The sequence below is a fragment of the Phyllobates terribilis genome, unplaced genomic scaffold, assembly GCF_046119375.1.
Source record: "Phyllobates terribilis strain yellow unplaced genomic scaffold, ASM4611937v1 Scaffold_3__8_contigs__length_932513732, whole genome shotgun sequence".
Taxonomy (NCBI): domain Eukaryota; kingdom Metazoa; phylum Chordata; class Amphibia; order Anura; family Dendrobatidae; genus Phyllobates; species Phyllobates terribilis.
This window is the reverse complement of record NW_027362763.1, coordinates 205,376,664-205,401,695: the sequence shown is the minus strand read 5'-3', so window position 1 is coordinate 205,401,695 and position 25,032 is coordinate 205,376,664. Positions and strand designations below refer to the sequence as shown.

The window sequence follows — 25,032 nt, the reverse complement described above, 5'->3', positions numbered from 1 at the left end:
AGTGCACACTTGGCTACATCCAAGTGAAATCGGAAAAAAAATGCAATTCCACCTCTTGGCTTTTGTTTTTATGGCAATTCTGTGGTGACAGTGGCATCTAAATGATGAACAACTCAGCTCCTGCCACGGCTCTTACGCTTCATTAGATGTTGGTGTTTTTCACATATGCAGAAAAAAAATTGGAATGAGAATCATCAGTGTTTCATCACTGTTTTTCACATGTGGATAAATGGATTACAAAGCTTCTCCTATCTTTGGCAATGTTAATCAAGGACTACACACTGATGCCATTCATGTACTGAATGTGATTTTTACACTGACCCATATACTTGTATTGGTAATTTTCATCCATGCTGCTTGACAAAAAACCGGACATGTCAATAGCAGCATAGATTATAACTGGTAAATGTTCTGTCCGTGGAAAACACGGTTGTCAGAGACAGATACCAGCTATTTAATATAGCCAGTTTTTGTTGCTTGTTGAGAAAGCTCAGCTCCTGATCCCTCTCCACATGCGATCAACACGCAGTCACGTACATGTTAAAGGGAACCTGTCACCTAAAAAAGACCTGAAGCCATAGTGGCAGTCTGCCGATAGCTATGGTTTTCAACTTGTTCAGCTGTCTAACAAAACTCCAAACATTTTGTGGTACAAATTGCTGTGAATCGTGATTCTCCAGGTCAGTATAACTACGGTGATATCAAACTTTTATAGATTTTTTTTTTTTTCTTTATTTTAAGTGGAGCAAAAATAAATCTGAACTTTGTTAAATAATTTTTTTACTTATTTTTTTGTGATTTTCCGAGTTTTCATTATTCCGTTGATTGATCTGTGCGAGGGCTTGTTTTTTGCGTGATAAGCAGTAAGTATTATTACTAACATTTTGGGCTATATAACAACATTTTGATCTGCTTTTATTACATTTATTTTTTTTAAAGGAAAGCTATATCTTTGTACTGTATATTACCCAGTAGATAAAATGTGACTCTTCATATTTTGTGTCATATTGAGCCTGGTGAAGAGACCTGAGGAGTCTGGAAAGCTATGTGTTACCATCTTTTTAGTTACCCATTAAAAGGTATCAACCACTGAAGACTCTCAAATTTTTTTTAGAGAGCAGTGGTGACCAAAAAACTACAATTCTGGCATTTTAATTTTTTCTTCTCTTTAATTGTTTACTGATTGGGTCAATTAATTTTATATTTTTATAGATCAGGCTTTTATGAGCATAGCGATACCAAATGTTATACATATATTCTGTAACACTTTTTTTTATTTTATATATTTTACTTTTTTTTTATTCAATCATCTGATCAGTTATACTGCAATATCACAGTATTGCAGTATATACTGTAAATCTTGGTCTCCTTTGAAGCTCAGTTTTATGAAGAGGACTTAGATGGTGGCGATTAGGGGGCAGCCTTCAGCAGGCCCACATGTGTCACAGTATCCCATCATGCGCCATGTGATGCTGAATGGAGCCGGTAAACGTGAACAGCAACGCACGTTCCATTTAAATTCTTCTGCTGTCAGATATTGATATTGACAACAGCATCTAAATGGCTAACAGCCACAGACGAAGCTTGGTTTCAGCCACCGCTTTTAGAGACAGGTCCCTACTATTTTTAATATAGCTATTTGCTGCATGAGGAGATCTCTCATCTCCTGAGTCCTTCCCACCACACTGATCAGTCCTGCAATCGTGTACATTTGATATTGCATTAAGGGGTTAAAGGCAACCTGTCAGTTAAAATAGTTGTTTATTTAGCTGAAGCCATAATGGTAATCTGCGGGTAACAGGTTGCTTGTCTGTCTAACTGGAAGAGCAGTTACAGGGAGAAAATTATTCTCCTTGCAGCCAATCACTTTCAGTCATCAGAGCAGTGACCTGTCACCTCAATGTGTACTGTGACTGGAAGCAAGCTCTCTCTCCCATAGAAGCTGTTCCAATTACACAACTAAACATTTAAAGGGAACCTGTCAGCTGATACATGCTGCCACAGTTTAGACAGTGTGTATCAGCCACTGGCTGTACCATCCCAACCATGTATGTTTGTCTCTGAAACTCTTCGGCATTTCAGAGAAAAACATACCGTACTTTTAATAGCTGCTGAGGAACGAGCTGCACGATGTGCGCGTATAGGCAGAGGCTTGTCAGTCTCTGTCAGCGGGTGGGGAGAAGCCACCAGGGACCTGCCTGTACGACTAGTCCATAGCGTGGCACGGTCCCAGGCAGCTATTAAAAGTTTGTTCTCTGAAACGCGGCAACATTTCAGAGACAAGCATACATGGCTGGGATACTACAACCAGTGGCTGATGCATGCTGCACACGGTTTGGACAGCATGTATTAGCTGACAGATTCCCTTTAAAACTTCTTACCTATAGATTACTGCTGGTACTGCTATGGCTGAAAGTAAATAGTAGTGGTGTTTTTTTTAATGGGTATCATAGTTCCTTTACTTATAGCTATCGATCTCTTTGCACTCATAATCTACCACTCCAGTGACCATTTAAGATGTCTGAAGCCAGTGAAGTCTTATTGCTTCTTTCCTCATAAAATATAATAAGATAGTTCCTTGACTGTAGCATGATCCTGCCATAATCCATGTGGTCTGACTGACCTCAGACTGCTTCTTGTGCCCTATTGACCTATGGCTATTGTGGTCTACATCCTCCTTTATGTAAATTGGCATTTGCTCACTGCCTGTGTTAAGCTGTCACCCGCTGTGTTGGTACTAAGTATAGCGTAAGACAGCCAGCATTCACAACCAGTTTGTTTGCAGTTGCTGTAAATGGGATCAAAATTATACAGCATGTTAACTTTGGAGAGTTAAAATGTTATTTCCATCTTCAAAGATCAGTATAAGGCACTTGTAAAAACAAGCAACTTTTCAACTTACTTTGTATTAAAATTTAAGATGTTGTCCAGTCTTGGTGTTCGAGTCTGCAGTCACTCTGTATGGCTGCAGACATGTGAATCCTCCCATTGTGCATGCTGTCAGGATTTTCTGTTACATCAAATAGGAAGTCAACTTGCTGGGGAGCAGGAGCTCCTGTAATGACAGCTTTTAAGGCTATGTTCACATATTGCATTATTACAGCTTTTTTTTTTGGGGGGGGGAGTTAAAAGCTGCTTTTTTGCAGTACCATCAAAAGCTATGAGATTTCAGAAATCTCTTGCACATGCTTGTTTTTTTTGTTGTTTTTTTTCCCCTGACCAGATTGGAAAGCTGCTGTGTTTTTGAAAACCTCAGCATGTCAATTCTTTGTGTTTTTGCAATATTGTTCCCCCGTAGAAAGCAATGAGGAAGTGCAAAAAAGCAGCAAATATCTTGGCGTCAGTTTTTGTACCTTTTTTGGTGAAAAAGAGAGCGCAGGTACAGCAGGATGTGAAACCAGGGCTGTGGAGTCGGTAAGCCACAGTTGCGACTCCGACTCCTGGATTTTATCAGGTTCCGACTCCGGCTCCGACTCCTTCATAAATGGCCAATTCGTAACAATAAATTTACTGTTGTAAAATATTAACATCGTGCTTATTCAGTTTCTCACCATCATATAAGTAATCAGACCACTTAGAGCAAAAACTATATTTATTAGAATACAATTAGAATATAGCAAATAACTTTTATAAACTTTTCTAAACTCTTGTAAGTAAATATGCAATAAACACTGTTATGCAGTTAATAAGAAGAAATCTATAAATTTGTCCTCAGAAAAAGTATTGCCTCTGTCAGATCCTCCTTCATGGATGCCCTCAAATCTGATCTAATTATTTTGAGAGCAGAGAACAACCTCTCTACACTAACTTGGGTTGGTGGCAAAGCAGTAACCACTCGGGCAACATCTCTGACAATGTCAGGATACAGAGGAATCGCTTGTTTCATTGTTATTTTTGATGAACGGTCAAATTTCTCAATTTCTTTTAGTGCACATGAAAAATTCTGCTGAAATGTACTGGCTGTGTTCTTTGATGGGGATGACTCTTCTTCTATGCGGGAACGCTTTGCACGGTCCTTTTGATCCCAATATTTTTCGAAATTAAATTCTTCATCAGTTAATGATGAGGCTGAAGATGTGGCAGGACGACCAAATTCTTCTTGTTCCTCCTGACTGTTCTGCAACCCTTTCATCCTTTCTGCTATTTCAAACAGAGCTTCTTTTCCTTTAGTTAGCTGTTGATCATCTAGAAGATTTGTAAGGGTATGTGCACACAATGCAGAAATGCTCAGGATTTTTTCCTGAGCGTTTCTGCATCTCTCTGGCAGGAAAAAACGCATGCGGATTGTACATGCGGTTTCCTGCCAGGGACATGCGGAAATGAAGCGGTCTTCACTTTCATTTCCGCATGCGGGTTGACAAGCGCTTCCCAAGCGATTTTAGCATCACTTGGAAAGTGCTTGTCAACTTCACACTATATAAATCCATGCAGCCGGCATGGATTTATATAGTGTGTGATGTCAAAAAATAAATATATACTTTACCCTCTGATGGCCCCCGGTGTCCTGCTTCATCGGTCCCGGCTGCCGGCAGTGAAGACTGTAGGACCTTCCGACGTCAGCGTCACGTGACCCGTCACATGACTCTGACGTCAGCGAAGGTCCTTCATTCAACCGCGAAGTGCGCGGGAAGCCGGCAGGACGCAGCGCGGGCCGTCAGAAGGTGAGAATATATATATTTTTTATTTTATTCTTTTTTTTTTTTAATGGTACCTGGGTCTGGATGAGAGTCCTCTCATCCACACCCGGGTACCATCATTTTTGTCACAAACAAATCGGACATTGATGGCAAAATAGTTCGCTCTGTGACATGTGCAGGCATCCATTTTAAGAAACAGAAAGCGTCCCTTGAGAGTTTAAGTTCTTCCTTTTGTTTAAAAGCTTCTTCGATTACTAATTTTCTAATACTCTCTCTCTCCAGAGAAACACCAAGCTTGCGGGCCATTTCCCCATTCAGACACATAAAAGGTGGTCGTGAAAATAATGAAATAGGCACACTATCCTTTACAACAAGCTCTATGATCTGTTTTTTTAAATGTATCTACTGTCCTTGTCACAGTAACTTTGTCACTGACAAAATATCTTGCAACTGATGGCTGCAAAGTTCTCTGCTCCTTTGTTTGGCTGGAAGAGCTGGGCACTGGTTCATTGGTTTGGATGCAGTCTTTCTCATCCACTGCTTTCAGTACTTCTGGATGAAAGCGCTGTAAATGTCTCTTTAGATTAGAAGCTCTGGTAGGAGCATTTTTATCTTTGCCTGAATATGCACTGATCTTGGGTTCACACCATTTGTTTTCGTCTGGATCATTTGTCATACACTGACAGACATAATGTTTTCTATCTTGAGTGATGGTGAAATGTTCAAATACAGCTGATTTAATGTGACGCTTCTTTGAACATTCTCCATGTTTTTAATTTTGCATTCACAATCCAAATGACAATTGTTTTAACTAAAAACAATTGTACAAAATTATTGCCAGGTCGTACAACTGATATAGTGGTCAGTAATACTGTTATTCCTCATGTACTCACAGTTAACTGATGCAAAGTTTGTTGAAAGGAGAATACTTCTTACAGTCTTCCTCTTCTGAGTAGCAGCTGTGAGATGCTTGGAAGACGCACACCTAGTAAACATCTAGTCTAGAGGAGGAGCTTTACTACTAAGAATTTGCAACACATTTTCGCTTTCAGTTTCATACATTGTAAGTAGGGGGGTTGGGGCAGCATGAGGTTAACCAAGTATAAGATTAGATAAGGGCAGTGGAGAACAGTGACACACAAGAAGTAAGAAGAAATGTCTCTATCTCCAGCAGAACTGCTTATCACTGTTGTTCATAGTTTGATAGAATATATATATTTGAGTAACATTTATAAAATTCGTATGAAAGTTCAATTATGAAATATTAATACATTATTTTTTAAAGCTGGAGTCGGAGTCTGTACATTTCTACCGACTCCACAGCTCTGTGTGAAACACATTTATTTTTGTGATTTCCGCCACCCCCAAGTTTAAACTATAATGTCTTGATGTCCTCACATGAGCATGGCTGCTAGGATTAGTATAGTTTAATTAAATTAGTGATGTGTTCATGTAAACAATTCCCTACCAATGTGTGAAATTGAACAATGCCAACCAACTCAATGCACTGCCAATGTTGTGTTAGTTAAACAATGCCCTGCCAATTCAACTTTCCCCAGCTGTTTTTACATTTGCAGTTGTGTATTTTTTCATGAACTTTTTTTGTTCTGAGTAGTCATTATTTTTTCAGAAATCAAACTGCCCCTTTTTTTCCAAAAATGTTTAATTGTATGTGCACACGATCCGTACTGTCAGCGCTTTGAGCGCAGCATACTTTATGCTACGTCCAAAGCGCTGCATTCAGGTGAATCCGCGTGTGTTCATTGAACCATGTGGATTCACCGCATCCTATACATTGCACTGTATATAACTTCTCTTGTGGAGACTAGTGACTCCTGCAAGAAAAATTGACGTTCTGCGGTCTGGAAAGACGCGCCACATGTCCGTGTCTGTGGCTGATCTGCAGGTGCACGAAGACGCATAGTGGGTATGGGATTTCTACAAATCCCATCCACTTTGCTTGTAATGTAGAATGTTGCGGTTTGCACGCATCGCAAGTGCGCTGCGTCCAATCCGCAGTGTTTCCTGACCATGTGCACATAGCCTAATGGTTTCACATAAGTCTTGCTTTAATGGTCTAACACAGTGTTTCCCAAACTCCAGTCCTCATGGCCCCCACAGGTCATGTTTTCAGGATCTCCTTAGTATTGCACAGGTGAGAGAATTCCTGATGCCTTGATAGTAATTCCATCACCTGTGCAATACTAAGGAGATCCTGAAAACATGACCTGTGGGGGTCCGTGAGACCAGTGTTACCCAAACTCCAGTCCTAACACCTTGCATTGTTTATGCTTGCATGGTGGAAGCATAACTGAACTTTAGGATCCTGAAAGCACATAAAAAAGCCAACAAAACGTGTTTTGTCTGTAGCTTTTTTTTCTGCCAAGAGATCAGGTTTTAGGTGCAGAAAAAAGGCAGCAAAACTATGTGTGAACATAGCCTAACTAAGATGGTGATTCGAACATAAAACCAGAGGTTGAATTGGGGCACATTTGTACTGCAATCATTTTTCTTTTGTCTGAATTTATTGCCAAACATAGGAGCAAATTCTTTAAGAAAGTAGGAATTCCTCCTTGGAATCTTCTTTTTGCCTTTCTGGTGTGATGCTTTCCTTAAATTTGAGGTAAACAGAGCATTGTTTATGCAATGTTATATTTTTACTATTTAGCGTCAAAATCGGCTAATCTTATGCTCATACTGAATTATGAGTAATGGCGTTTGTGTTTGGAGCCTACTATTTGTCATCTTGTTTTTAAGGCTGCGTGCCCACGTTGCGGATTACAAGCGTTTTTGATGCGGATTTTCCACAGAGTAAACGCTTGTAAAACGCTTGTTAATCCGCACCCCATGGTCCCCAATGAGAATCCGCAAGTTCTATGCCCATGCTGCAGATTTTTCCGCAGCGTTTATGCTGCGTTCAAAAATCCGCAGCATGTTCATTAATTTTGCGTTTCCGCATGCGGAATTGCCTTATTCAATGCATGAAAAAACGCAAGGCAATTCCGCATGTCGAAAACGCGCGATAAACGCGTGCGGAATTCCGCATGCGTTTTTCCGGGAGAGGACATGCGGAAATGAAGCAGGAATTTTCTGCTTCATTTCCGCAACGTGGGCACATAGCCTAAGACTATTCCCAATGAAACCAGAGCTGATGGACATATCATGTTTACCTTTTTTGTACACTCCTAATTATTGCCATTCTATTTGCAGATGATGGGGGTGCAACCCCTGTACAAGATGAGCGGGAGTCTGGCTCAGACGATGAAGGAAATGATCATGAGCAGCACGGATCGGAAGGGGAAAGTCCAGCAAATAAATATGAGGTATGAGAATGAAAAATGTGCACTCATGCCATGCCGAGTAGCTGTTCATTCATGTTCTCTGCTTTAATTAAATTGGTATTTTCCACTTCTTAGAATGACAACAGTGATGCAGAAGAAGGAAACAAAGATCGAGGCAGTGGTTCAGAAAATGAAGCCAATGATTCAGACGATGATGAACATAGGCCACGTAACTCCAGTGACATAGAGAATGATAGTTTTAATCGCAATGCTAGTGACTCTGAAACAGAAGGAGCTCATAATCATGTTGCTAGTGATTCAGAGGATGAAGCGCCCCGTCTAAAGGACAGCGATGATGATGACACTCCCTTTAAAGGTGCAGCGAGTGATTCTGAAGAGGTACAGTCTAGGCACTCGGCCAGTGATTCTGATGAGGAAAGTCCTACAAAAAGAAAGGGGGGAAAAGGCAACGACTCTGAGAATGAGGCCCCTGACAAGCATTCAGGCAACGATTCGGAGGATGAGCCGCCTGCAAGGCATGTCGGAAGCGATTCAGAGGATGAGGCCCCAACCAAACATGTAGGTAGTGACTCGGAGGACGAAGCCCCTAGGAAGCATCCAGGCAGCGATTCAGAAGATGAAGCTCTAAAGAAGCATGCACGAAGTGACTCGGAAGATGAAGCCCCAAAGAAGCATGCAGGCAGTGACTCGGAAGATGAAGCCCCAAAGATGCATGCAGGCAGTGACTCGGAAGATGAAGCCCCAAAGAAGCATGCAGGCAGTGACTCTGAAGAAGAAACCCCAACGAAGCATGCAGGCAGTGACTCGGAAGATGAAGCCCCAAAGAAGCATGCAGGCAGTGACTCTGAAGAAGAAGCCCCAAAGAAGCATGCAGGCAGTGACTCGGAAGATGAAGCCCCAAAGAACCATGCTGGTAGTGACTCGGAAGACGAAGCCCCAAAGAAACATGCAGGCAGTGACTCGGAAGACGAAGCCCCAAAGAAGCGTGTGGCCAGTGACTCGGAAGATGAGACACCTAAGAAACATATAGGCAGTGACTCGGAAGATGAAGCCCCAAAGAAGCGTGTAGCCAGTGACTCTGAAGATGAAACCCCAAAGAAGCGTGTAGCCAGTGACTCTGAAGATGAAACCCCAAAGAAGCGTGTAGCCAGTGACTCTGAAGAGGAAGTTCCTAAAAAGCATGTAGCCAGCTCTGAAGATGAAGCTCCTGCCAAGCGAGCGGCAAGTGACTCTGAGGATGAGAAACCCATTAAACGCATTGCTAGACGTGCTCTTAGTGGATCAGATGATGATGATGCCCCTAAAAAAAGGAAAAGTGGATCAGAAGATGAGGCCCCAGCTAAACGAAAAATTGTTGACTCAGATGAAGCCCCTGCTAAGCGCATCGTTAGCGACTCGGATGAGGAACGTCCATCTAAACCAAGGCACAGTGATTCTGAAGAAGATACACCTGATAAACAAGAAGCCACTAATTCAGAGGATGAATTTCCCAGGATGAAAAGAAAAATTATGTCATCAGATGATAGTGATGATGAAATGGAAAGGAAAATTACCAAGAGAAGGAGAAAAAGGGCACAACGAAAAAGTTCAGGCAGTGATGACAGCGCAAGTGAGAGTGCCAAAAAGAAGGTAGCTTCAGAGAGTGAAGAGGAGGGCAACAAGAAAGCTGTAAAGAAGAAAACTGTTCTTTCTGACAGTGAAGATGAAGAGACAGCTGATAAACCAGGTATTAAAGACCAAACTATGAAAATAACCCCGTATTGCTTATTTTACCTGTATGTACAGTAGTTACAAGCTCAAAATTATAATTGACTACTAAAATATGGTTCTTGATTTTTATCATCTCCTGTACAAAATCAAAACTTGCTCTTCTCTGAAGTTCCCTTTTATGAATATTTTGGTTCTCAAAAATTGAGAACTTATTTACTTCATTTGTGCTTTTGTCACCTGACCAGCTTTGTTAAAAATAGTAAAATTCATGATTTAGTACAGAAAAGCAAGACACGGTCAAACACATGCGATGATGAAAGAGATGGAGGCCCCAGTAGACGGTCCCACCTAAATCTGCGTGTTCGGTTGACCTCTGATTTGCATAGAAGCATGTAGATGCCCACTTTACGCCATGCAATCAATATAATCATTTTGTCATTGTGAGTGGAGCGTAGCATTGGACGGTCTTGTACTCCCATATGAAGTATAAGTGAGTATGGTGTGAGCTTTCTTTGCATTGTCCATAATCATTTTCTATTTGCAATGCAGCCACTAAGAAGAGTCGGATCCTCTCAGATGGCGATGACTCTGACAGTGATGAGTCCTCTAAGAAAACTCCTCAAAAGAAGAAGGCAGTGTCATCTGATAGTGAAGCAGAAGATGGGGAAAAATCAAAAGACGAGCCAAAGGGTGGAGAGAATAAGCTGTTTGGTAGTGATAGTGAATCTGGAAATGATGAGGAGTAAGTAGAATCAACATAGACATTTCAAGGGGTTGCCAAACCTGCCATGTGTATATGATGCTATTGCAATATTTTGACATCCTTAGAAAAAACTTTAACAGTCAGGTGATCAATAAATCATTAGAGGTGGTGAGTTCTCCTTCAGTGGAAGTCTTTACACACAGGCTGGACAGACTTCTGTCTGAGATGGTTTAGTGAATCCTGCATTGAGCAGGGGGTTGGACACGAGGTTCATGGAGGTCCCCTCCAACTCTAACATTCTATGTCAGGTGCCAAGCATGTTACTGTTTACCCCCTTCCCGACATTTGCTGTACATGCACTTGTTAATGGGAAAGGTGTTCCTGTATTAAGACTTACATGTACTTCATGGTGGTTATGCTTGCACAGTATTCCTGCTTTTCTGACAGCCGAGCTCCTGCAGCCACAGTACCATGGCGGACTGTTTAACCCTTTAGTTACTGCGATCAATAACGATTGCAGCATCCAGACGGTTGTTAGAGAGAAGGCGCTCCATCTATCACTCCATTGTGACTGCGGGGTGCTGATGGCTGTCATGGCCGCCAAAGGTCAAAGAATTACCACGGTGAATGGCGTAAAGAACAAAAAAATATATAGAGATTCAAGCTTTTCTTCATTTGTCTCCCAAAAATCAGAATAGAAAGGGATTATAAAATTGCTATATCAATAAAGACTTAATTTGATCCTGCAAAAAATAAGCTTTCGTACAGCTGTCTGCAGTAAAATAGAGAATGATAACACAAAAAATAGTAATGCAAAAGAACAACATTTTTTTAGTGTGTAAAAGTAGCAAGACATAAAAAAAAAATAACCAAATCTGGCATTGCCGTAATCGTGCCATCCCAGGAAAATCTGTGCTCCAAAAGTAGAAAAAAAAAAAGGTGCTCCTTCAAATCCCTGCCATGTTCCCAAACAGAATTGTATGACTCCATATGGTGAATTAACTTGTTCCCGAGAAATTGCATAACATATTAGAGTCCATTTTAACCTACTACCTCATGTGAAAATGAATGTGGGCCTAAGGCCGGGGTCCCACTAGCGTACGACATCCGATGCGAGATGCTAATGACACTCGTCTCCTGCTCTGCTGCGATCGGGTGCCAAATGTCAGTGCTCCGTAATATCTCCATCTCCTCTGTTGCTGGCATCGATGGAAATCGCACTGCACTCGGGTAATATCCGAATGCAGTGCCATGTTTCACACGCACCCATAGGCTTATATGGCTGCGTGCAATCCGAATCCAGCATGCAATCGCAGCATGCTACAATTTTTTTTTTTCCCAGCCCAATCGCAATCTGATCGGAGCTGGGAAAAAAAGCGCCACTGAGCGCACACATAGGATTATAATCTTTATTTTTTATATAGCGCTAACATATTCCGCAGCGCTTTACATACTTTATTGTTGCTGTCCCCATCGGGGCTCACAATCTACATTCCCTATCAGTATGTCTTTGGAGTGTGGGAGGAAACCCACGCAAACACGGGGAGAACATACAAACTCCTTGCAGATGTTGTCCTTGGTGGGATTTGAACCCAGGACCCCAGCGCTGCAAGGCTGCAGTGCTAACCACTGCGCCACCGTGGTCCGAATGCAATCCGATTTCTTTTTTTTTTTTTTTTTAATCGGATTGTTTTCGTCCGATTGCAAGTGAAAGCGAGCCCTAAAATAGCAAATCAATGATAAAAATGTTGTGTCAACATGCTCATATACACCCCCAGGTGAATACATTGATGGGTGTCTGGTATTCTGGTGCTTTAAGCTCTGCCAATATGACATGGCACTCAGTAACCAATCCAACAAAATCTGCGTGCCAAAATGGTGCTCCTTCCATTCTGAGCTTTGCAGTGTGCCCTAAATGTATTTTTTTTACCACATATTGGGGATTTGCATACTCAAGAAAAAAATGGAACCTGGAATTTAATACACGACCTCTCCTATACCTCCTGTAAAAACAAAAAAAATGGAGCTAAAGCAACATTTTAATGGAAAAAATGTCCTGTTTTTTTTTCTGTGATTCACTTGTGGATACATGATGCTCACTTCATTCCCAGGTGATATCTTGTGGGATTTTCTGCTCTTCAAATGCAACTGCATCCACAATCTATTCCAACCAAAATTTCACCCCAAAAGACAAATGGTGCATATCCCTTCCAAGTTTTTTAAGTGCCCAAACAGTAGTTTCCGTACACATATGGGGATATTGTTGCATTTGGGAGAAATTTTGTAACAAATTAATGGGTCCATTTGTTTTCTAATCGCCCCTTGTGAAAATTAAAAAGTTGGGGCTAAAGCAATATTTTAGTGGAAGAGTTTTTTACAGTACAAAATTATAAAATTCCATAAATCACTTGTGGTTTCAAAATACTCATGACACCACTAGATTAGCTCCTTGACAGGTTTAGTTTACAAAATGAGGCCACTTATGGAGGTCTCTCCTGTTTTTGGCACTTTAGGGGCAATTTAAGTGCAACTATTCCAGTAAAAAAAAAATCCAGGATAAAAGGGCCCCTCAGTTTGTTGTGAAAAGCTCTTGCAAACTTTAAACCCTTCTAAAAGCCTAACAAGAAAGACGTTTTAAAAATGTTGCTGATGTAAAGTAGACTTATGGTAAATGTTATGTATTAACTATTCTGTGGTATGACTTACAGGTGCATCTCACTAAATTAGAATATCATCAAAAAATGTATTTCTTTCAGTTCTTCAATACAAAAAGTGAAACTCCTATATTATATGGAGTCATTACAAACATAGTGATCTATTTCAAGTGTTTATTTCTGTTAATGTTGATGATTATGGCTTACAGCCAATGAAAACGCAAAAGTCATTATCTCAGTAAATTAGAATACTTTATAACAGCTTGAAAAATGTTTTTAAAATCCAAAATGTTGGCCTACTGAAATGTATGTTCAGTAAATGCCCTCAATACTTGGTCGGGCTCCTTTTGCATCAATTACTGCATCAATGTGGCGTGGCATGGAGGAGATCAGCCTGTGGCACTGCTGAGGTGTTATGGAAGCCCAGGTTTGATAGCAGCCTTCAGCTCGTCTGCATTGTTGGGTCTGGTGTCTCTCCTCTTCCTCTTGACAATACCCCATAGATTCTCTATGGGGTTAAGGTCAGGCGAGTTTGCTGCCAATCAAGCACAGTGATATTGTTTGTAAACCAGGTATTGGTACTTTTGGCAGTTTGGACAGGGGCCAAGTCCTGCTGGAGAATGAAATGTCCATCTCCAAAAAGCTTGTCAGCAGAGGGAAGCATGAAGTGCTCTAAAATTTCCTGGTAGAAGGCTGCACTGACTCGGGTCTTGATAAAACACAGTGGACCTACACCAGCAGATGACATGGCTCCCCAAACCATCACTGATTGTGGAAACTTCACACTAGACCTCAAGCAGCTTGGATTGTGTACCTCTCCACTCTTCCTCCAGACTCTGGGACCTTGATTTCCAAATGAAATGCTAAATTTACTTTGCATTTACTTAGTGTCAATGACTGCCTTCTGGACATCTGTCAAGTCAGCAGTCTTCGCCATGATTGTGGAGCCTACTGAAACAGACACTTTTAAACTCATCGGAAGCCTTTGCAGGTGTTTTTTGTTAATTATTCTAATTTACTGAGATAATGACTTTTGTGTTTTCATTGGCTGTAAGCCATAATCATCAATATTAACAGAAATAAACACTTGAAATAGATCACTCTGTTTGTAATGACTTTGATATTGTAATTTAGTGAGATGCACCTGTATCCTTTTTTTTTTTTTTTTTTTTTTTTTTTTTTTTTTTAGCCATAAATATTCAAAATTTGGAAATTGCTACTTTTTTTTTTTACATTTTTTGCAAAGTTTTCAATATTTTCATAGCTAAACGCAAATTGTATAAAGCTAAATTTACGACGAGCATAAATAAACTTTCTCTTAATCGCTTGGATTTCAGGAAGCATTTCAGAGTTATTACCACCCAAAGTGACACACGTCAGATTTGGAAAAATTTGGCCTGGTCAGGAAGGTGAAAACTGGCTGAAAGGGGTTAAAGAAATATTGGAATTCTGATATATATCAATAATATTTCAGAGAGGGCTAATGTTGTATTTTTCTTATGCAGAAATCTAATTGCAGACATTTTTGGAGAATCTGGCGATGAAGAGGGGGAGGAGTTCACGGTAAGGTAGCATTAATAGCTTTCCTGATGGTTAAGGAACTTATAGTCAGAAAAGAAATCTTGCAACTTTCTGACCACTGGGGCATTCTTAGACTAACTTTATGTTGTTTTCAACAGTTTTAACATGTACATTAACCACAATGAACAGACCACTACCCTATTTTTTTTTTTTTTATGAAGTGTCTAATGAGCATGTGCAAAGGTGATTGTGAAGGCAAGGGACGCAAGGTCAGCTGTGATGTCAGCTATTGTGATTGGTGGATAGTTGTCCTTTTTTAAAATTTTAACATTTACGTTCCTTAAAGTTAACAGAAGAATAGTTACTTACCCCCTGCCACTTCAGCGCTGCCTTTCTGAAGACGTCATGCAACTGCTGCAGGCGTGCTAACAAAGACTGGCGGTAAGCAGTGCTGGAGTGACAGAGTGTAATGCTCTAACATTGTGACATAGTTAGTACGAGTGCAAAAAATCAAATGTTCAGTGGAGTGATGGAACAGGATAAAGGGAAGGGGAACGTGCACAACCACAATGCATGATCCAGTCTGCCCCAAAAAAGCTAATTTTTCCCTCCGTATTCCAATTGTCCATCCACTGGACCAAACATTCAGAAAATAACTTTACACATTTACTTAAGCATTTGTTCTTCCAAAAGTCATCTAAAACTTTTTAATACCATTAATGGTCCCTGCTGTTACCAGCTCCTGAGGTAGACTAGTCCACAGATTAATATTTCTTATGGTAAAAAAGCCTGGTCTCCTCTGGATATTAAAGGGGTTGTCCACTACTTTAGATTACCCCCCCCCTCCCCATGTATCCCCCCGGGGCCCCTTAGACTTTTTGTAAATACCTTCCTTTGCAGATACTGCCTGTGAGTGGTGCTATCACTGGCCGCTCACAGGCACCGCGTGACCCCTGGCTGCAGCCGGCTCTGACATCCGCTGATGTCACGACAAGTGCTGGCAGCAGCCGGGGGTCTTTTTCTTCCTGGTTCCACGGAGGATGCCAGGCTGTGGGCGGGGTTACACCCCCCCCCCCCCACGTCACACCCGGCATCCACCGCGCGCTCTGCCTCTCCCCATTCATTAGGAAAGTGCGCGATGAATGCTGGGTGTGATGCGAGGGGTAACCCCGCCCACAACTCAACAGACACCCCGGGGACCCCAGCGCTGAGTCACTCCTCACTTGTCGTGACATCAACGCGGGGTCACGTGATGCCTGTGAACGGCCACCGATGGCGCCGCTCACAGGCATTATCTGCAACGGAAGGTATTTACAAAAAGTCTTAGGGGCCTCGGGGGATACATTGGTGGGGTAATCTAAAGTAGTGCACAACTTCTTTAAGTCTTTCTTTCTCCAAATCAAAGGAGCACCTCCTTGTTTTTTGAGAGGATTTTACATGAAACCACTTTTGACCATACTTTTTGTATGGGCCACTTACTGTATGTACGTGTACCAGTTGATCATGTTCCCCTTTGGACGTCTCTTCTTAAGACTAAATTATTTTAATCTTTCCTCATAACTAAGATCCTCCATGCCCCGTATCGGCTTTGTGGCTCTTCTTTGTGTTTTTCTAACTCCATATCATCCTTTCAGTGAACTGGAGACAAGACCTGAACTGCATATTCCAGATGAGGTTGCATTAATTCTTTGTAAAGTGCTGATATCCTGTCACTATCCCACAAGTCCATGCCTCTTTTAATACATGATATCCTGCTGGCTTTAGAAGCAGCTGACTCACAGCACATGCTGTTATTTAGACTGTGATCTGCAAGTACAACCAGATCCTTCTCTACAAGTGACTCTTCTAGATTTACTCTACCTAGAACATCTGATGCCCACATATTATTAGTGCCCAGGCACACAACTTTGCATTTCTCTACATTGAACCTCATCTGTCTAATTAACCTTATGAACATCTTCTGTAGAGTGCACTGTACTACATAGTTTTGTCATCTACAAAAAATATTAACACTACTAAACCTGTTGAGTATCATTAATACGATGAGTAATAGTGTACCCAGAGCTGGATCTTGGGTTACACCACATATAACCAGAGATCAGTCAGAGTAGCACTGATTCACCACAACACTCTGGAGGTGGTTTTTGAGCCCGTTTTCATTCCAATTACAAACCTTACTTTCTGAGCCGATAGCCCTTTATTTACCCATAAGATGTCAATGTGGGATGGTGTCCAATGCTCTTGCAAAGTCAAAAACACTATCAGCAGCTTTTTATTTTAATGGGAACAAGCATTTGATGTATTAAAAACTAACAACCTCTTTAATATTTTTCTGACCTAGGTAATTTAATATAAATCTTAAATGGAACCTGTCAGCACAATTTTGAAATGTAAAGTAGACATGGCTGTAATACTGATTACATTGATACATTTGAAGAAATCTGCTTTGTGGTTATTCTTTAATCCGCATATGAAGTTTTCTGCTAATTAGATTTCGGTGCACAGGGTCTGGACTGTACACTGGGCCTTCTCCTGCCTGTCTGTGGTTCTCCGACCTCTGCATGCCTCTGGTCTATGAATGACCGGCCTCCTCTGTTTGAAATCTCAGCAGTGAGCTGTCATTTACAGACCTGGAGGCGGGCGGATGGGCCCGGGAATCGCAGACCCAGAGGCGGGTGCAGGAGCCGTGGGTTATAAGATCTAAAGGTAGTGACCCATATATCTTTGTATGGTCTTCTGCACACAGGGTTTTAACCAAGAGGATTTGGAAGGAGCAAAGCCGGCAGCTCTCATGCTAACAGCAAATGCAGATGAAGATTCTGACTCTGACATGGATATAAAATCTGGTAAAATGTAAGAACTTTTTCATTTTATTCTATACTACCTTGGAAAGGTAATTGCTCATCATAAAGCACAAACTATTAAAATATTGGTCTACTTCGGAGAAACTATATTTCCAGGGCCCCCGTGCAGCAAAGAAAAGGTGGCTGCTGCTGTGTTGTCTAAATTTAATACCAGAATTAAATTTAGTTTATCCTGTAAATGTCCCAGTAGAGTATCTTTACAGGCACAACTAAGTAAATCTATTTACAGGTGGCTCACAGAAGCAGCGGGAAATGTAGTTTTCTATTTACTCCATGTTAGACGGCACCTATTTGATTGAGAGAGATTCAGTGCTAGAAGTATATTAGGGAATGACAAACAATTGGACCAAACACCATGGTACGTAGTAATCATTAAACAGGGTACTCCTTAATCAAACATAGAGCCTAGAGAAAATGGAGTGGGACACCCAACAAATCAAAATATAGAACAAAAAAATGTTATATTTAAAAACACTTTTATTAAGTAGAAAGATTAAAAAAATTATATATATGTATAGCAATAATAGGAAGCCATGCGAAACGCGCGTCGGGGCTGCTGTACGGCGACGTGGTTACCTCAGTCCCCATGGGTGAGTTTCACACTTCGAACTGTTTTTCTATTTTGGCCATTTTTTCTCTTACTTGAGCAGTGGCCACCTTTCCCTTGCCATTAGATTTTGAGCTTGCACAAATGCCCTACAATGGTATACATTGTGTATATATTATTCCAATTGCTCCATGAATTACTTATATTTTGATGGGATTATTGTACCTTGCTCCCGGGGGACCCACATATAGATTGCCGTATCTGCTGTTTGTGTATTTCCTACCCTGTATGACCTTTTCTATTATTGCTATACATGTATATAATTTTTTTAATCTTTCTACTTAATAAAAGTGTTTTTAAATATAACATTTTTTTGTTCTATATTTTGATTTGTTGGGTGTCCCACTCCATTTTCTCTAGGCTCTAAGTATATTAGGGAGTAGTAGTGTGTAATGTGGCACAATTTTAATCAGTCATTGTTGAGTTGCATCATGATATTGGACTGTTACCTGATCTGGGACCATGATGAACACATTTCTTAGTTTGTTATTGCTACTTTTAATAATGTATTATAAGGCTTTATGTAGAATGTAATTTGCAGCCCCATATACTAATGACCAAAAACCCAAGGTTCACAAAGATGTGAGATTTAGGACATGTTCACGCATCAGATTAAAATCCGACAAATCTGCATGTGTTGAACGTTCCTATGCAGAAAACATAGCACTTTTTTCAGACACATTATTTAGGTCTTACAGCGATAATATTCTAATACGTGAGTTCCTGATTTAGAAATGAAGGAATCTTCAACAGTTTTCTGACATTTCTTCCATTCATGTTCTGCACTGCAGCTTTGGAAATTGTAGAAAAAGCACTCTCAAAAACTTACAAAATACAATCTTAAATACTGAAATTATTTAATGAAATATATAGTGCTTGAACTCTTACATTTTCTTCTGTTTTATTCTTTCAGGACAGATTTTAAGTCGGACTTTGATATTATGTTAGAGAAAAAGAAGAGCATGAGCGGTAAGAGGCGGCGGAATCGGGATGGTGGCACTTTCATTAGTGATGCCGATGACGTAGTGAATGCTATGATAATGAAAATGAATGAAGCCGCAGAGGTACGTTTAATAACTGAATCTTTTATTGTTAATTGTTGAAACTCTCACTGATGTTGCTGGCTCTGTACTATTTATTGCATGAGAGAAAGTAAATGTCTATATATTATTGCATTGAAATTCAGCTAACACAAGAGGTGGTGATAGTTGTCATACCTAAGCCAGGTAAAGACCCTTTAATCCCTGACTCATACAGGCCCATATTTGTATTGTCAACTGATGTTAAAACTATTGCGAAGGTTCTGGCGTCTAGATTGAATACAGTAATTTCTACAGTTATCCATACTGAGCAGTCAGGCTTCATGCCTGCTAGATCCACAGCTGTTAATATCCGGAGATTGTTTCTTAATCTTCAATTGCCGGTGGATGGTGATGGGGATAGAGCTGTATGTTCTATGGACACCGCTAAGGTGTTCAATTCTTTTGAGTGGGAATATTTATGGGCAGTGTTGGAAAAGTTTGGTATAGGACCTAGTTTTATATCATGGGTTAAATTGCTGTATGGTAGGCCGATGGCTAGAATATGGGTAAATGGACACCTCTCCCCGGCTTTTGGACTGAGTAGAGGTACGCGGCAGGGGTGCCCATTGTCCCCCCTGCTCTTTGCACTGGCCATTGAACCCCTGGCATCGGTTATCAGGGAGCATCCAGGAATAGTTGGGTTTCGTAGAGGGAATAGTGAAGAGAAGGTCGTGTTATACGCTGATGACACTTTATTGTTTCTGGCTAAAACTTCTTAGTCCCTTCGTATGGCAATGGAAACGATAGAAACATTTGGAAAATACTCTGGTCTGAAGATAAACTGGAGCAAATCAGTCATACTTCCATTGGATAATACAGATGAGAATGCTTCCACATCGGAGTTTAAATATTTTAGGCATCAATATATCGGCAAAAATAAATGATTATGAGAAGTTGAATCTTGATCCAGTCTTAATTAAATTTAGAGGTAAACTAGGCGCCTGGTCTAAGTTACCGTTGTCGGTTGTGGCCCGTGCTAACCTGGTCAAAATGATCTGGATGCCACAATTGCTGTATGTTCTACATAACTCCCCAATATGGATAAATCGGAGGTTTTTCTTTAAAGTCAGTCAGGAGTTTAGAAAATTAATATGGGGCAAACTGACTCCGAGAATTAAACTGGAAACCTTGCAAAGAAACAAAACAATGTGTAACTGTCCTAACTTTGTGTCCTTTTGGAAGAGTGTTGTAGCAATGATTAACAGGGTTTATTCAATTGGCGTAGAGCTTTCACCATTAGTATGTATATTGGGATATGTTGAAGATCTGACGATTGATGAGTACGGCAAAATTGCGGCGGCATGTATGTTATATATGGCAAGAAAATTGATAGCCCAAAAATGGATAGCAGATCAGGAGCCTATGATATCAGAATTTATTGATAAAATTAACTGGCTAGTAAATTTGGAAAAAGGCATATACCTAAAAAGAGATGCTATATCTAAATTGGACAAGATATGGGGTCTATGGATTGAAGTCTCTGGTTTGACCTCTAGGGAACTGAGGAGATTTCGCCTCGGCTTGCTTTGAGTTACATTTATATGATGCCTCAAATTAAACTTCTTTGAAAATTAAAATTAATTAAAATGTTATTAGTACTTCCACAAGTTATATGTAGTTGGATTGACTATTGTTACTATGCTCAAATATTTGTTCATCTAATTATGCTGGTTTTGCAGAGCCAAGATGCATAAACAACTCCTGTTTAATGCTTCTTAAGGTTGGGGGGTGGAGAACTGTGTTTCTCCAATGTTTGTTTTGTTGTTTTTTTCTATTTTTTTTTTCTTATTTTTCCTTTGTATAAATCTTTATAAAAATCAATAAAAAAATTTGATTAAAAAAAGCAATCAGTCTCATGTTTAGGCCAATGTATTTTTCAGTGCTGTATATATTTTTAATTGCAATTTAATTTCCCAGTCACACTTGTGTCAAAAACACTATAAAAATATACAAACTTCATCCAATTTTTGACTCCCTAGAACTGCAAGACAATTGTGCTCTCTGTGCAAAGTGTTGATCTCCCTGTGCAGCAGGATGTCTGTAGAAGCGGTAATGGATACATGACTCGAAGGGCGCTGTCAGACGGCCGTTTAAATTGTACCGCAATGTACGGACTGGCCAGCGGCTCAGCCGAGCGTAACAGCAGCATATATATTTCTATGTATCCATCACGTGGGGTCAGGAGACTGGCCAGCCAGTCCATGCATTGCAGGCTGATTTGGGTACAATTTATACGTCCGTCTGACTGTGCCCTAAAGCTGGTTACAGAGTATAGACTTCAGCTATTCCTCTTGACACCCCACCCCTGTGTGTACTGAATAGTAATCGTTTAATTTTCCTGAGAACAAAAGGATCTGCATGTTGAAATCTAAGAAGCATTATCCTTACTTTCCTCAGGATAAGGTCGGAGTACCCCTATACACATTAAACGGTTAGCTGGCCCTGCCGAGTTCGGCCAACATTTAATGTTACTGGCTATTTTGGGGCTGGAATCTCACATCCCAATTTTTGCTACAAGTGTTTTTTTTTTTATGCAATTCTTTAAATCAAAGCTTGAAGCGCATAAAAAGGAACCTGTAATGTCTGATAACGCTAGATATAGGGTTAATCTGCAGGTTATGAAGGTGCGCTGCCACTGTAATGAAAGTGTGGCTCCTAGGAGGAAATTAAAACTTATTGTTTAGTTTATCTCTGGGGACATTTTTTTTTCCTTAACCCCTTAAGCCCCGCGGGTGGTTTGCACGTTAATGACCGGGCCAATTTTTACAATTCTGACCACTGTCACTTTATGAGGTAATTACTCTGGAACGCTTCAACGGATCCCCCTGATTCTGAGATTGTTTTTTCGTGACATATTGTACTTCATGATTGTGGAAAAATTTCTTCGATATCACTTGCGTTTATTTGTGAAAAAAACGGAAATTTGGCGAAAATTTTGAAAATTTTGCAATTTTCAAAATTTGAATTTTTAAGCCCTGAAATCAGAGCGATATGTCACACAAAAGAGTTAATAAATAACATTTCCCACATGTCTACTTTACATCAGCACAATTTTGGAACCAAAATTTTTTTTTGTTAGGGAGCTATAAGGGTTAAAAGTTGACCAGCGATTTCTCATTTTTCCAACAAAATTTACAAAACCATTTTTTTAGGGACCACATCACATTTGAAGTCACTTGGAGAGGTCTTTATGACAGAAAATACCCAAAAGTGACACCATTCTAAAAACTGCACCCCTCAAGGTGCTCAAAACCACATTCAAGAACTTTATTAACCCTTCAGGTGCTTCACAGGAATTTTTTGAATGTGGAAGAAAAAAATGAACATTTAACTTTTTTCACAAAAATGTTACTTTAGACCCAATTTTTTTTATTTTCACAGGGGTAACAAGAAAAAATGGACCCCAAAATTTGTTGTGCAATTTCCCCTGGGCACGCAGATACCCAATATTTGGGGAAGAAACACTGTTTGGGCGCTCGGAAGGGAAGGAGCGCCATTTGACTTTTTGATTGTAAAATTTGCTTGAATAATTAGCGGACGCCATGTTGTGTTTGGAGAGCCCCTGTGTGCCCAAACTTTGGAGCTCCCCCACAAGTGACCCCATTTTGGAAACTAGACCCCCCAAGGCACCTTTATAGATGCATAGTGAGCACTTGGAACCCCCAGGTGCTTCACAAATTGATTCGTAAAAATGAAAAAGTGAAAAAAAAAACACTTTTTCATTTTTACGAATCAATTTGTGAAGCACCTAGGGGTTCCAAGTGCTCACTATGCATCTAGATAGGTGCCTTGGGGGGTCTAGTTTCCAAAATGGGGTCACTTGTGGGGGAGCTCCAATGTTTGGGCACACAGGGACTCTCTAAATGCAACATGGTATCCGCTAACAAATTGAATGGAAAATCGGCTCAAATTGTTAGCGGACACCACATTGCGTTTGGAGAGCCCCTCTGTGCCCAAACTTTGGAGCTCCCCCACAAGTGACCCCATTTTGGAAACTAGACCCCCCAAGGCACCTTTCTAGATGCATAGTGAGCACTTGGAACCCCCAGGTGCTTCACAAATTGATTCGTAATAATGAAAAAGTGAAAAAAAAAACACTTTTTCATTTTTACGAATCAATTTGTGAAGCACCTAGGGGTTCCAAGTGCTCACTATGCATCTAGATAGGTGCCTTGGGGGGTCTAGTTTCCAAAATGGGGTCACTTGTGGGGGAGCTCCAATGTTTGGGCACACAGGGACTCTCTAAATGCAACATGGTATCCGCTAACAAATTGAATGGAAAATCGGCTCAAATTGTTAGCGGACACCACATTGCGTTTGGAGAGCCCCTCTGTGCCCAAACTTTGGAGCTCCCCCACAAGTGACCCCATTTTGGAAACTAGACCCCCCAAGGCACCTTTCTAGATGCATAGTGAGCACTTGGAACCCCCAGGTGCTTCACAAATTGATTCGTAATAATGAAAAAGTGAAAAAAAAAACACTTTTTCATTTTTATGAATCAATTTGTGAAGCACCTGGGTTTCCAAGTGCTCACTATGCATCTAGATAGGTGCCTTGGGGGGTCTAGTTTCCAAAATGGGTTCACTTGTGGGGGAGCTCCAATGTTTGGGCACACAGGGACTCTCCAAATGCAACATGATATCCGCTAACAATTTGAGCCGACAATTTGTTAGCGGATATCATGTTGCATTTAGAGAGTCCCTGTGTGCCCAAACATTGGAGCTCCCCCACAAGTGACCCCATTTTGGAAACTAGACCCCCCAAGGCACCTATCTAGATTCATAGTGAGCACTTGGAACCCCAGGTGCTTCACAAATTGATTCCTAAAAATGAAAAAGTGTTTGTTTTTTTTCACTTTTTCATTTTTACGAATCAATTTGTGAAGCACCTGGGGGTTCCAAGTGCTCACTATGCATCTAGATAGGTGCCTTGGGGGGTCTAGTTTCCAAAATGGGGTCACTTGTGGGGGAGCTCCAATGTTTGGGCACACAGGGGCTCTCCAAACGCAACATGGCGTCCGCTAACAATTTGAGCCGATTTTCCATTCAATTTGTTAGCGGACACCATGTCGCGTTTGGAGAGCCCGTGATGTGCCTAAACAGTGGAGCTCCCCCACAAGTGTCCCCATTTTGGAAACTATACCCCTCAAGGATTTTATTAAGGTGTATAGTGAACATTTTGAACCCAGAGGTACGGCACAGAATTTGTTTACATTAGGTCATCATATTGAATAAGTTGTCATTATTCTTGAGGGCAAGTGCTCGCTACTTGAGTTTGCATCGGGTACTCAGGTATGCACCATGTACAGCGTGTGCTCGAGTGACATGCTCGAGTCCCTGCTCCGCATGTTTCACGGTTATTACACACCCAAAAAAAAAACATGTGGGGATCGCTCGTGCATGGCAGGCAATCCCCGTAAAGTTTTTTGGCCACGAAGCATATGGGGCAGAGACTCGAGCATGTCACTCAAATACCCACGATACTCAATGCATACCAGAGCACCCGATGCAAACTCAAGTAGCGAGCACTTGCTCTCAACACTAGTCGCCATATCGTCATCTTTTTTTCTTACTTTTGAAAAAAATCCCAACCCCAGCCCTAGCCCCAGCACAACCCTAGCCCCATCCTAACCCAAGAGTTTATTTTTGACGCCGTTCCTTGTGCGGTATAAGTGATTAGACGACTTTATTCTTCGGGTTGGTGTGATTACAGCAATGCCAGAATCATATGGGGTTTTTATGACTGACAGCTGTCACACACTAAAAGACGCATTTTTTGTAAAATCTAGTTTTTGCATCACCATATTTTGAGAGCTATAATTTTTCCAGATTTTGGCAGACAGTCATGTGACGGCTCGTTTTTTGCGGGATGACTTGACGTTGTTATTGGTGCCATTTTCAGGCACTTGACATTTTTTGATCGCTTTCTATTCCGATTTTTGGGAGGCAGAAT

At 40.8% G+C, this 25,032-nt stretch overlaps 1 protein-coding gene across 2 annotated transcripts in view; it reads left to right on the top strand.

The window, feature by feature from the left end:
* IWS1 (interacts with SUPT6H, CTD assembly factor 1) overlaps nucleotides 1-25,032 on the top strand; it is a 43,282-nt gene that overhangs the window by 1,996 nt on the left and 16,254 nt on the right. For both annotated transcript variants that reach the window (XM_073674579.1, XM_073674580.1), the window contains exons 2-7: nucleotides 7,848-7,960; nucleotides 8,054-9,665; nucleotides 10,199-10,391; nucleotides 14,512-14,569; nucleotides 17,274-17,380; nucleotides 18,912-19,062. In XM_073674579.1, the coding sequence (XP_073530680.1) occupies nucleotides 7,848-7,960; nucleotides 8,054-9,665; nucleotides 10,199-10,391; nucleotides 14,512-14,569; nucleotides 17,274-17,380; nucleotides 18,912-19,062 (2,234 nt within the window). The remainder of the gene's footprint in view (nucleotides 1-7,847; nucleotides 7,961-8,053; nucleotides 9,666-10,198; nucleotides 10,392-14,511; nucleotides 14,570-17,273; nucleotides 17,381-18,911; nucleotides 19,063-25,032) is intronic.